General features: G+C 44.1%; 1 protein-coding gene across 3 annotated transcripts in view; it reads right to left on the bottom strand.

The window, feature by feature from the left end:
- The window catches only part of LOC118377901 (cytoplasmic phosphatidylinositol transfer protein 1-like), a 113621-nt gene that overhangs the window by 80237 nt on the left and 21004 nt on the right, over positions 1 to 12380 (bottom strand). Inside the window, exon 2 of one of the 3 annotated variants that reach the window (XM_052504586.1) lies at positions 12189 to 12333. The exons of 1 other annotated variant lie outside the window; for it this stretch is intronic. Coding sequence is in view for 1 of the 2 variants with exons in the window: in XM_052504585.1 (XP_052360545.1) it covers positions 11830 to 11856 (27 nt within the window). In the remaining variant the exon portion in view is untranslated. Of the gene's footprint in view, positions 1 to 11829; positions 11898 to 12188; positions 12334 to 12380 lie in introns of those variants that run through there. One more of the 3 variants, XM_052504585.1, reaches the window with a different exon arrangement.

Raw genomic sequence — 12380 nt, 5'->3', positions numbered from 1 at the left:
ACTCACATCACAGACCCTTACAGTATTACATCACCCCAGTACAGACCCTCTACCACATCACACCCAGTATTACAGACCCTTACACTCTACTACATCACACCCAGTATTACAGACCCTTACACTCTACTACATCACACCCAGTATTACAGACCTCTACTATCACACCCAGTATTACAGACATCACACCATCACACCCAGTATTACAGACCCTTACACTCTACCACATCACACCCAGTATTACAGACCCTTACACTCTACTACATCACACCCAGTATTACAGACCCTTACACTCTACTACATCACACCCAGTATTACAGACCCTTACACTCTACCACATCACACCCAGTATTACAGACCCTTACACTCTACCACATCACACCCAGTATTACAGACCCTTACACTCTACTACATCACACCCAGTATTACAGACCCTGACACTCTACCACATCACACCCAGTATTACAGACCCTTACACTCTACCACATCACACCCAGTATTACACTATTACTACACTCTACATCACACCCAGTATTACAGACCCTTACAGACCCTCTACACTCTACCACATCACACCCAGTATTACAGACCCTTACACTCTACTACATCACACCCAGTATTACAGACCCTTACACTCTACTACATCACACCCAGTATTACAGACCCTGACACTCTACCACATCACACCCAGTATTACAGACCCTTACACTCTACTACATCACACCCAGTATTACAGACCCTTACACTCTACTACATCACACCCAGTATTACAGACCCTTACACTCTACCACATCACACCCAGTAGTATGGTGCCTTCAGTTGCAGCCTGTCTCTCTCTCCTGTTCATCTGGCTGTGATAGATGTGGCCCTAAACACAGACACAAATGTGTTAGTCCTGTTCTATTTAAAGTAGCCATCGTTTGTTCCTCAGGAGACAGGATGTCCACAGTAAACTAGGTTTGGGGTGAGAGATAGGGGAAGTGAGACAGGTGAAAGGGGTGAGGAGGGGTGAGAGATAGGGGAAGTGCGACAGGTGAAAGGGGTGAGGAGGGGTGAGAGATAGGGGAAGTGAGACAGGTGAAAGGGGTGAGAGATAGGGGAAGTGAGACAGGTGAAAGGGGTGAGGAGGGGTGAGAGATAGGAGAAGTGAGACAGGTGAAAGGGGTGAGAGATAGGGGAAGTGAGACAGGTGAAAGGGGTGAGGAGGGGTGAGAGATAGGGGAAGTGAGACAGGTTAAAGGGGTGAGGAGGGGTGAGAGAGGGGAAGTGAGACAGGTTAAAGGGGTGAGGAGGGGTGAGAGATAGGAGAAGTGAGACAGGTGAAAGGGTTGAGGAGGGGTGAGAGATATGAGAAGTGAGACAGGTGAAAGGGGTGAGGAGGGGTGAGAGATAGGAGAAGTGAGACAGGTGAAAGGGGTGAGAGATAGGGGAAGTGAGACAGGTGAAAGGGGTGAGAGATAGGGGAAGTGAGACAGGAGGAAGGGGTGAGAGATAGGAGAAGTGAGACAGGTGAAAGGGGTGAGGGGTGAGAGATAGGAGAAGTGAGACAGGTTAAAGGGGTGAGAAGGGGTGAGAGATAGGAGAAGTGAGACAGGAGGAAGGGGTGAGAGAGGGGAAGTGAGACAGGTGAAAGGGGTGAGAGATAGGAGAAGTGAGACAGGTTAAAGGGGTGAGGAGGGGTGAGAGATAGGAGAAGTGAGACAGGAGGGAGGGGTGAGAGAGGGGAAGTGAGACAGGTGAAAGGGGTGAGAGATAGGAGAAGTGAGACAGGTGAAAGGGGTGAGGAGGGGTGAGAGATAGGGGAAGTGAGACAGGTGAAAGGGGTGAGCGATAGGGGAAGTGAGACAGGTGAAAGGGATGAGAGAGGGGAAGTGAGACAGGTGAAAGGGATGAGAGATAGGAGAAGTGAGACAGGTTAAAGGGGTGAGGAGGGGTGAGAGATAGGGGAAGTGAGACAGGTGAAAGGGGTGAGAGATAGGGGAAGTGAGACAGGAGGAAGGGGTGAGAGATAGGAGAAGTGAGACAGGTGAAAGGGGTGAGGGGTGAGAGATAGGAGAAGTGAGACAGGAGGAAGGGGTGAGAGATAGGAGAAGTGAGACAGGAGGAAGGGGAGAGGAGGGGTGAGAGGGAGGGAGAAAGGTGATAGAAGATTTGCTGCTCTGTTTAGCTAAACAGAGATAGCTCATTATCAACCAAGCAATCATGTAAGAACCCCATGTAATTATAGGCCAATAAGAACCTCCATCTATCTAAGGATGCTTAGACTGTACCACACACACAGAGAGCATGTTCCCATCCTAGTAGGATTTGCATGACCATATCAACCCCCCTACAGTAACACAACTCCATATAGCAGCCTCTACACTGTAGATGAAAGCCTAGACGTGTTTTTAGCCTGGATTAGACCTTACATAACAAACAGAGCTTGCTGACTGTACATTACACTACTTTGTTGTGAGTCTACTCTTTCATCTGTGCTTAGATAAGCTCACAAGTCCTGAGTAGTGTTTTTTCACGCCAGATGGTAGAACAGATGACTGTGTGTGAGATGAGACCTCAGGATCTTTATTTTTCAGAGTGGAAAACTTACACAGTTGGAGGAGAGGAGAGGAGAGGAGTGGAGGAGAGGAGGAGGGGATATGAAAGGAGTGGAGAGGATAGGAGAGGAGTAGATAGGAAAGAATATGAGAGGAGTAGAAAGGAGAGGAGTAGGAGAGGAAAGGATATGAGGGGAGAGGATATGAGGGGAGAGGAGTGGAGTAGAGAGGAGAGGATATGAGAGGAGTGGAGAGGAGGAGAGGAGAGGATATGAGAGAAGAGGAGAGACTGGAGCTGTTCTGGACACAGTGCACAGCCAGAGATAGCAGCTCACAAAGACATCTAGGCCAAATACTTCATGTGAATACACAGGGCAAAGAAAAACTACACTGAAACACTGATATAGAAAAGCCCAGTTCACAACAGCTGTTGATATATACAGCTGTTACATAATAGCTGTGGTTGGTAATGGTGTAGAATATAGGCCAGTGAATATGTGTTAACATTAGGTCCCTGGAAGAAAGATACATTATACTTTATAACCTAAGTCCCAATTTATGTTGATCCTAAAACGTGGTGTGATGCAATAGTGGAGCCTCCGGAGGCACGCAGAGGCCAAATTGAGCTCCGTACCGCATCGCCGTGCGACTCTCAAATGTTGTAACAATGCGAAGGGCTCCGTATAGCTCCGCATTGACATGACTGGTTGACAATATTTTGGATCGGGAGGTCCTGTATAAACACAAACTCATTTCCTTGACAACTTCCTTCACAACAGCTCTGCACTGCACAGTGAAGGGTAAGAAGTATGAACGTCCTGATGAACATCCTGATGCCGTATCACTGAAAATGCTGCACAGCCAATGCAGACGTTGGACTGACCATGCAGCACCTTTAAGGGCAATTCCACAGTAACGGAATTTCTCTTTAAAATCTAGGCCAAACAAAATAAATTATTTCAAATTTTAACAAACCATACAACTCTATGTACAAGGACTACTTCAACAATTTACACGGAACATTTTACAAAAACTAATTTAGAGGAAGATCTGTGCAGATAAAATCTCCCTCAGATTTGAATGTGAACACATCTTCCAAAAACTCGTGAATATCTGCTCCCAATAAAGAATCAAAGATTTCTGTAGAAAGAATGGGGTGTCACCTTGAGTTTGGGTTATTTGGGTTGTTGAATTGCAGTAAGTGAAGTGGATTTACACTGGGTAACGGAATTACATCATGGGTCCCTGATCTGTACCACAAATAAATGCAGAATTATGAATATGAATGCCATTCTACTCATGTTTCACAAGTTTGGACATCACAGCCCAGCACAGCAGAGATCAATAGAGTACAGTGCAGAATAATACAGCAGAGATCAGTAGAGTACAGTGCAGAACAATACAGCACAGCAGAGATCAATAGAGTACAGTGCAGAATAATACAGCAGAGATCAGTAGAGTACAGTGCAGAATAATACAGCAGAGATCAATAGAGTACAGTGCAGAATAATACAGCAGAGATCAGTAGAGTACAGTGCAGAACAATACAGCACAGCAGAGATCAATAGAGTACAGTGCAGAATAATACAGCAGAGATCAGTAGAGTACAGTGCAGAATAATACAGCAGAGATCAGTAGAGTACAGTGCAGAATAATACAGCAGAGATCAGTAGAGTACAGTGCAGAATAATACAGCAGAGATCAGTAGAGTACAGTGCAGAATAATACAGCAGAGATCAGTAGAGTACAGTGCAGAACAATACAGCAGAGATCAGTAGAGTACAGTGCAGAACAATACAGCACAGCAGAGATCAGTAGAGTACAGTGCAGAACAATACAGCAGAGATCAGTAGAGTACAGTGCAGAACAATACAGCAGAGCAGAGATCAGTAGAGTACAGTGCAGAACAATACAGCAGAGATCAGTAGAGTACAGTGCAGAACAATACAGCAGAGATCAGTAGATTACAGTGCAGAACAATACAGCAGAGATCAGTAGATTACAGTGCAGAATAATACAGCAGAGATCAGTAGAGTATAGTGCAGAACAGCAGAGATCAGTAGAGTACAGTGCAGAATAATACAGCTGAGATCAGTAGAGTATAGTGCAGAACAATACAGCACAGATCAGTAGAGTACAGTACAGAACAATACAGCTGAGATCAGTAGAGTACAGTGCAGAACAATACAGCAGAGATCAGTAGATTACAGTGCAGAACAATACAGCAGAGATCAGTAGATTACGGTGCAGAACAGCAGAGATCAGTAGAGTACAGTGCAGAATAATACAGCACAGCATAGATCAGTAGAGTACAGTGCAGAACAATACAGCAGAGATCAGTAGAGTACAGTGCAGAATAATACAGCAGAGATCAGTAGAGTACAGTGCAGAACAATACAGCACAGCAGAGATCAGTAGAGTACCTTGCAGAACAATACAGCAGAGATCAGTAGAGTACAGTGCAGAATAATACAGCACAGCAGAGATCAGTAGAGTACAGTGCAGAACAATACAGCTGAGATCAGTAGAGTATAGTGCAGAACAATACAGCACAGCAGAGATCAGTAGAGTACAGTGCAGAATAATACAGCAGAGATCAGTAGAGTACAGTGCAGAACAATACAGCTGAGATCAGTAGAGTACAGTGCAGAACAATACAGCACAGAGATCAGTAGAGTGAGATCAGTAGAGTACAGCAGAACAATACAGCAGAGATCAGTAGAGTACAGTGCAGAACAATACAGCACAGCAGAGATCAGTAGAGTACAGTGCAGAACAATCAGCAGAGCTGAGATCAGTAGAGTACAGTGCAGAACAATACAGCAGAACAATACAGCAGAGATCAGTAGAGTACAGTGCAGAACAATACAGCAGAGATCAGTAGAGTACAGTGCAGAACAATACAGCAGAGATCAGTGAGATCAGTAGAGTACAGTGCAGAACAATACAGCTGAGATCAGTAGAGTACAGTGCAGAACAATACGGCTGAGATCAGTAGAGTACAGTGCAGAACAATACAGCTGAGATCAGTAGAGTATAGTGCAGAACAATACAGCACAGCAGAGATCAGTAGAGTACAGTGCAGAACAATACGGCTGAGATCAGTAGAGTACAGTGCAGAACAATACAGCTGAGATCAGTAGAGTATAGTGCAGAACAATACAGCACAGCAGAGATCAGTAGAGTACAGTGCAGAACAATACAGCTGAGATCAGTAGAGTACAGTGCAGAACAATACGGCTGAGATCAGTAGAGTACAGTGCAGAACAATACAGCTGAGATCAGTAGAGTACAGTGCAGAACAATACAAGCACAGCAGAGATCAGTAGAGTACAGTGCAGAACAATACATCAGAGATCAGTAGAGTACAGTGCAGAACAATACATCAGAGATCAGTAGAGTACAGTGCAGAATAATACAGCAGAGATCAGTAGAGTACAGTGCAGAATAATACAGCAGAGATCAGTAGAGTACAGTGCAGAACAATACATCAGAGATCAGTAGAGTACAGTGCAGAACAATACATCAGAGATCAGTAGAGTACAGTGCAGAACAATACATCAGAGATCAGTAGAGTATAGTGCAGAACAATACATCAGAGATCAGTAGAGTATAGTGCAGAACAATACAGCAGAGATCAGTAGAGTATAGTGCAGAACAATACATCAATACATCAGAGATCAGAGAGTCAGAACAATACATCAGAGATCAGTAGAGTATAGTGCAGAACAATACATCAGAGATCAGTAGAGTACAGTGCAGAACAATACATCAGAGATCAGTAGAGTACAGTGCAGAACAATACATCAGAGATCAGTAGAGTACAGTGCAGAACAATACATCAGAGATCAGTAGAGTATAGTGCAGAACAATACATCAGAGATCAGTAGAGTATAGTGCAGAACAATACAGCAGAGATCAGTAGAGTATAGTGCAGAACAATACATCAGAGATCAGTAGAGTATAGTGCAGAACAATACATCAGAGATCAGTAGAGTACAGTGCAGAACAATACATCAGAGATCAGTAGAGTATAGTGCAGAACAATACATCAGAGATCAGTAGAGTACAGTGCAGAACAATACATCAGAGATCAGTAGAGTATAGTGCAGAACAATACATCAGAGATCAGTAGAGTATAGTGCAGAACAATACAGCAGAGATCAGTAGAGTATAGTGCAGAACAATACAGCAGAGATCAGTAGAGTATAGTGCAGAACAATACAGCAGAGATCAGTAGAGTACAGTGCAGAACAATACATCAGAGATCAGTAGAGTACAGTGCAGAACAATACAGCAGAGATCAGTAGAGTATAGTGCAGAACAATACATCAGAGATCAGTAGAGTATAGTGCAGAACAATACATCAGAGATCAGTAGAGTACAGTGCAGAACAATACAGCAGAGATCAGTAGAGTATAGTGCAGAACAATACAGCAGAGATCAGTAGAGATCAGTAGAGTATAGTACAGCAGAGAATACATCAGAGATCAGTAGAGTACAGTGCAGAACAATACATCAGAGATCAGTAGAGTACAGTGCAGAACAATACATCAGAGATCAGTAGAGTACAGTGCAGAACAATACAGCAGAGATCAGTAGAGTACAGTGCAGAACAATACATCAGAGATCAGTAGAGTACAGTGCAGAACAATACATCATCAGAGATCAGTAGAGTATAGTGCAGAACAATACAGCAGAGATCAGTAGTATAGTGCAGAACAATACAGCAGAGATCAGTAGAGTATAGTGCAGAACAATACATCAGAGATCAGTAGAGTAGTGCAGAACAATACATCAGAGATCAGTAGAACAGAACACATCAGAGATCAGTAGAGTAGTGCAGAACAATACATCAGAGATCAGTAGAAGTGCAGAACAATACATCAGAGATCAGTAGAGTATAGTGCAGAACAATACATCAGAGATCAGTAGAGTATAGTGCAGAACAATACAGCAGAGATCAGTAGAGTACAGTGCAGAACAATACATCAGAGATCAGTAGAGTACAGTGCAGAACAATACAGCAGAGATCAGTAGAGTATAGTGCAGAACAATACATCAGAGATCAGTAGAGTACAGTGCAGAACAATACATCAGAGATCAGTAGAGTATAGTGCAGAACAATACATCAGAGATCAGTAGAGTACAGTGCAGAACAATACATCAGAGATCAGTAGAGTACAGTGCAGAACAATACAGCAGAGATCAGTAGAGTATAGTGCAGAACAATACAGCAGAGATCAGTAGAGTATAGTGCAGAACAATACAGCAGAGATCAGTAGAGTACAGTGCAGAACAATACAGCAGAGATCAGTAGAGTATAGTGCAGAACAATACATCAGAGATCAGTAGAGTATAGTGCAGAACAATACATCAGAGATCAGTAGAGTATAGTGCAGAACAATACAGAGATCAGTAGATCAGAACAATACATCAGAGATCAGTAGTACAGTGCAGAACAATACATCAGAGATCAGTAGAGTACAGTGCAGAACAATACATCAGAGATCAGTAGAGTATAGTGCAGAACAATACATCAGAGATCAGTAGAGTATAGAACAATACAGCAGAACAATACAGTGCAGAACAGAGATCAGTAGAGTATAGTGAACAATACAGCAGAATCAGTAGAGTACATCAGAGATCAGTCAGTAGAGTACAGTGCAGAACAATACATCAGAGATCAGTAGAGTACAGTGCAGAACAATACATCAGAGATCAGTAGAGTACAGTGCAGAATAATACATCAGAGATCAGTAGAGTACAGTGCAGAACAATACATCAGAGATCAGTAGAGTATAGTGCAGAACAATACAGCAGAGATCAGTAGAGTACAGTGCAGAACAATACATCAGAGATCAGTAGAGTACAGTGCAGAATAATACATCTGAGATCAGTAGAGTACAGTGCAGAACAATACATCAGAGATCAGTAGAGTACAGTGCAGAACAATACAGCACAGCATAGATCAGTAGAGTCTAAATATACATATATGATAGGTTCAGATCTGGTTCAGTCCAGTCCATCTGAGGATGTTGACATCAAGGCCAGGGCCTCCCGAGTGGCACAGCGGTCTAAGGCACTGCATCGCAGTGCTAGAGGCATCACTACAGACCCGGGTTTGATCCCAGACTGTGTCGCAGACCCAGCGTCGTCCGGGTTAGGGGAGGGTTTGGCCGGCCGGGATGTCCTTGTCCTATTGCGCTCAAGCGACTCCTAGTGGTGGGCCATATGCATACACGCTGACTTCAGTCGCGTACATTGGTGCGGCTGGCTTCCAGGTTAAGCGAGCAGTGTGTCAAGAAGCAGTGCGGCTTGGCAGGGTCGGGTTTTGGAGGATGCATGGCTCTCGACCTTTGCCTCTCGAGTCGGTACAGGAGTCGCAGCGATGGAACAAGACTAACTACCAATTGAATGGAGAAAAAGGAGTAAAAAGTATAGTAATTTCATACAGATTTTTTTGTAATTCCGTTACCAGTTTGGTAACAGAATTACACGTTTTAAATCACTTAATAAATTCATAATATGCTCCTATAAACTTCATATTGGTGCACATGAGAACGACAGTCCATCATTACTTTAATACATGAAGGTCAGTCAATAAAGAGCAGTTTCTTCAAGTGGAGTCGCAAAAACCATCAAGCGCTATGATGAAACTGGCTCTCATGAGGACCCCCACAGGAAAGGAAGACCCAGAGTTACTTTTGCTGCAGAGGATATGTTCATTAGAATTACCATCCTCAGATTGCAGCCCAAATAAATGCTTCACAGAGTTCAAGTACGAGACACATCTCAACATCAACTGTTCAGAGGAGACAGTGTGAATCAGGCCTTCATGGTCGTATGTGTGTCCAAACCTTTGACTGGTACTGTATTACTCAGCATAATTGACCACAGACGTCTCCCTCCACCCCCAGTCTGTCCATTATCAACAGCCCGTCTCTAAATGAATAAACAGTACTACCCAGTGTGGGCCAAGCTTAGTGGGCTCTTTCAGCCCCAACTGGGCTAAATCATAGAATGACTCTCAAATTGCACCCTATTCCCTACATAGTGCATTAATATGGGCCCTGGTCAAAAGTAGTGCACTTGATAGGGAACAGGGTGTCGTTTGGGACGCAGCCATTCTCTAATGTAGTCTGCCTGGGGAGTCTGCCTGACTCCAAAGTGTGTGTGGTAGAGAGACTCCATCACAGTAATAGCTAATGGGCCGTGTCCTCCAGACAGAGTAACACAGTGACATAATTAAACCGTAACACTGACAACTGATTGGCTGGGAGGTAGAGTGAGAGAGTACATCAGTGTCCTCCCACCCACAGTGGCATTGACAGAAAGCGGATGTTTTCGGTTTTCAGGGATACAGTATTTTCAACCTAACTTCCGTTTCCCCTGAAAAAGAGAAGTTGGCACTCAGCCCAGATGTCTTTCTACTCCTGCTACGTTAGGTTAGTGTTCTCCTGCTGCTTCACTAGCCCTGATATAGCCTCCATTATTTACACTCCATGTTCCATAATACTGGATGCTACTACAGCCATATCAAGGCTACCTTTATCTGAGATATGGTTTGGATGAATTACAGGGTAATACAGGAGTATAATTGGACATGTGCCTTGCTGTAGAGGATTTTTAAGGGATGGCTACTGAAGTGTTGTCAGGTGTTCTATAGAGGATAGTGAAAGAGAAAGACACACTGCTCTGCTAAAAGTCCATTTGTTAGTGAAACAGTCATGCTTTGATTTCAGTTCATATCAGAACATAGCCATGAGTGTCACACTGAGAATGAATAGTGTTGTAGTGATCCTGCTGTGATGAAGTGGAAGTTAATGGAGACATGGGCTCATCTGGTGACTGACATTTGTAGCTAAAAACAGCATGTGTAAGTGATGCATTGTTGAGTCAGTCCACACACACACACACACACACACACACACACACACACACACACACACACACACACACACACACACACACACACACACACACACACACACACACACACACACACACACACACTCTGGAGTCTTTGTACAACACACACAAACACACTCTGGCGTATTTCTACAACACACACACACACACAGTCTTTCTACAACACACACACTCTGGAGTCTTTCTACAACACACACACACACTCTGGAGTCTTTCTACAACACACACACACACACTCTGGAGTCTTTCTACAACAAACACAAATACACTCTGGAGTCTTTCTACGACACACACAAACACACTGGAGTCTTTCTACAACACACACACAAACACACTCTGGCGTATTTCTACAACACACACACACACACACACTCTGGAGTCTTTCTACAACACACACACTCTGGAGTCTTTCTACAACACACACAAACACACTGGAGTCTTTCTATGACACACAAACACACACTCTGGAGTCTTTCTACAACACACACAAACACACTCTGGAGTCTTTCTACAACACACACAAACACACTCTGGAGTCTTTCTACAACACACACACAAACACACTCTGAGTCTTTCTACAACACACACAAACACACTCTGGAGTCTTTCTACAACACACACACAAACACACTCTGGAGTATTTCTACAACACATACACACACAGTCTGGAGTCTTTCTACAACACACACACAAACACACTCTGGAGTCTTTCTACAACACACACAAACACACTCTGGAGTATTTCTATGACACACACACTTCATTCAGAGAGATTTCCTCTCCAAGGTGTCTTTAGAGCAAGTACAGTCCAGGACAACAGCATGATTAAAAGTACTGCAGTCACAATGCTGGCTGGCACTGAGAGCTCCAGAGAGCTCAATGGACACATGCTCGTGCGCACACACACACACACACACACACACACACACACACACACACACACACACACACACACACACACACACACACACACACACACACACACACACACACACACACACACACACACACACACACACACACACACACACACACACACACACACACAGATCCAGTTTTATTGGAAAGGATATGCAGAGTAGACACTTTGTAATCTAAAGTGGTTGCCAGAGCAACAATGACTCTCAACTCTCATTGCTTTATTCTGTCTATGTGCTCCCTCCATTCTTCAGGCCTCATTACACTGTGGCCCGAGCACAAGGAGAGGACAGTTCATCTCTACGTTCAGGAAGAGGACAAACAGGATCCTAAACTGCCAATTTACTGGATGAGAACCATAATAACCAGGAGCACTGAGGTTGAAATACTTTAAGACAAACTGGAAGTCCAAGTGCTGTAATGAAAATCAATGTAGGCTACATACCACAACGTCCTCCTTGTTTACAGGCATTTCCCTCCCTTGCCATACATTGGAGAGGACAGAGGCACCGAGGCAAACCCTTTAGTAGGAACTACATCATGTGTTAATATGACCACTTCCCTTTATGGACAAATTCTTGACGGAGTGCCTGAAAATGCAAGCCTCTATAGCACACATCACTGTTCCTATAACAATGCTACACTGTATCATTGCTTTACCAAACAGTCTGGAATGCATCGGTGCCAATTATTGGCAAGACAATGGCAAGTTGGCATGGTGGAGCAGAAACAGACTGGCCACCAGGCCATGGAGGAGACGCAGTGAGGGAACAGAGAGGGTTCTGCAGATCACACTACACTCACCCCCTGACATCTAGCAGATGGGATAGCTGAGTGTCTCTCCTTCCGTCTGGTCTCTCTGTGCCAGGCCAGTCTGAACGATGAGATCCAGACAGAGGCAAGGGAACGGTCCCCTCGTAGCCAGAGAAGAGAACCTCTACCTTGGGGACTGGAGAGCAAGGCTGAGACTGTTAGTTTCAATTAGCACCGCCACCA

The sequence above is a fragment of the Oncorhynchus keta genome, unplaced genomic scaffold (genome assembly GCF_023373465.1).
Source record: "Oncorhynchus keta strain PuntledgeMale-10-30-2019 unplaced genomic scaffold, Oket_V2 Un_contig_1985_pilon_pilon, whole genome shotgun sequence".
Taxonomy (NCBI): domain Eukaryota; kingdom Metazoa; phylum Chordata; class Actinopteri; order Salmoniformes; family Salmonidae; genus Oncorhynchus; species Oncorhynchus keta.
The sequence above is the reverse complement of the archived record's forward strand: the minus strand, read 5'-3'. Positions and strand labels throughout refer to the sequence as shown.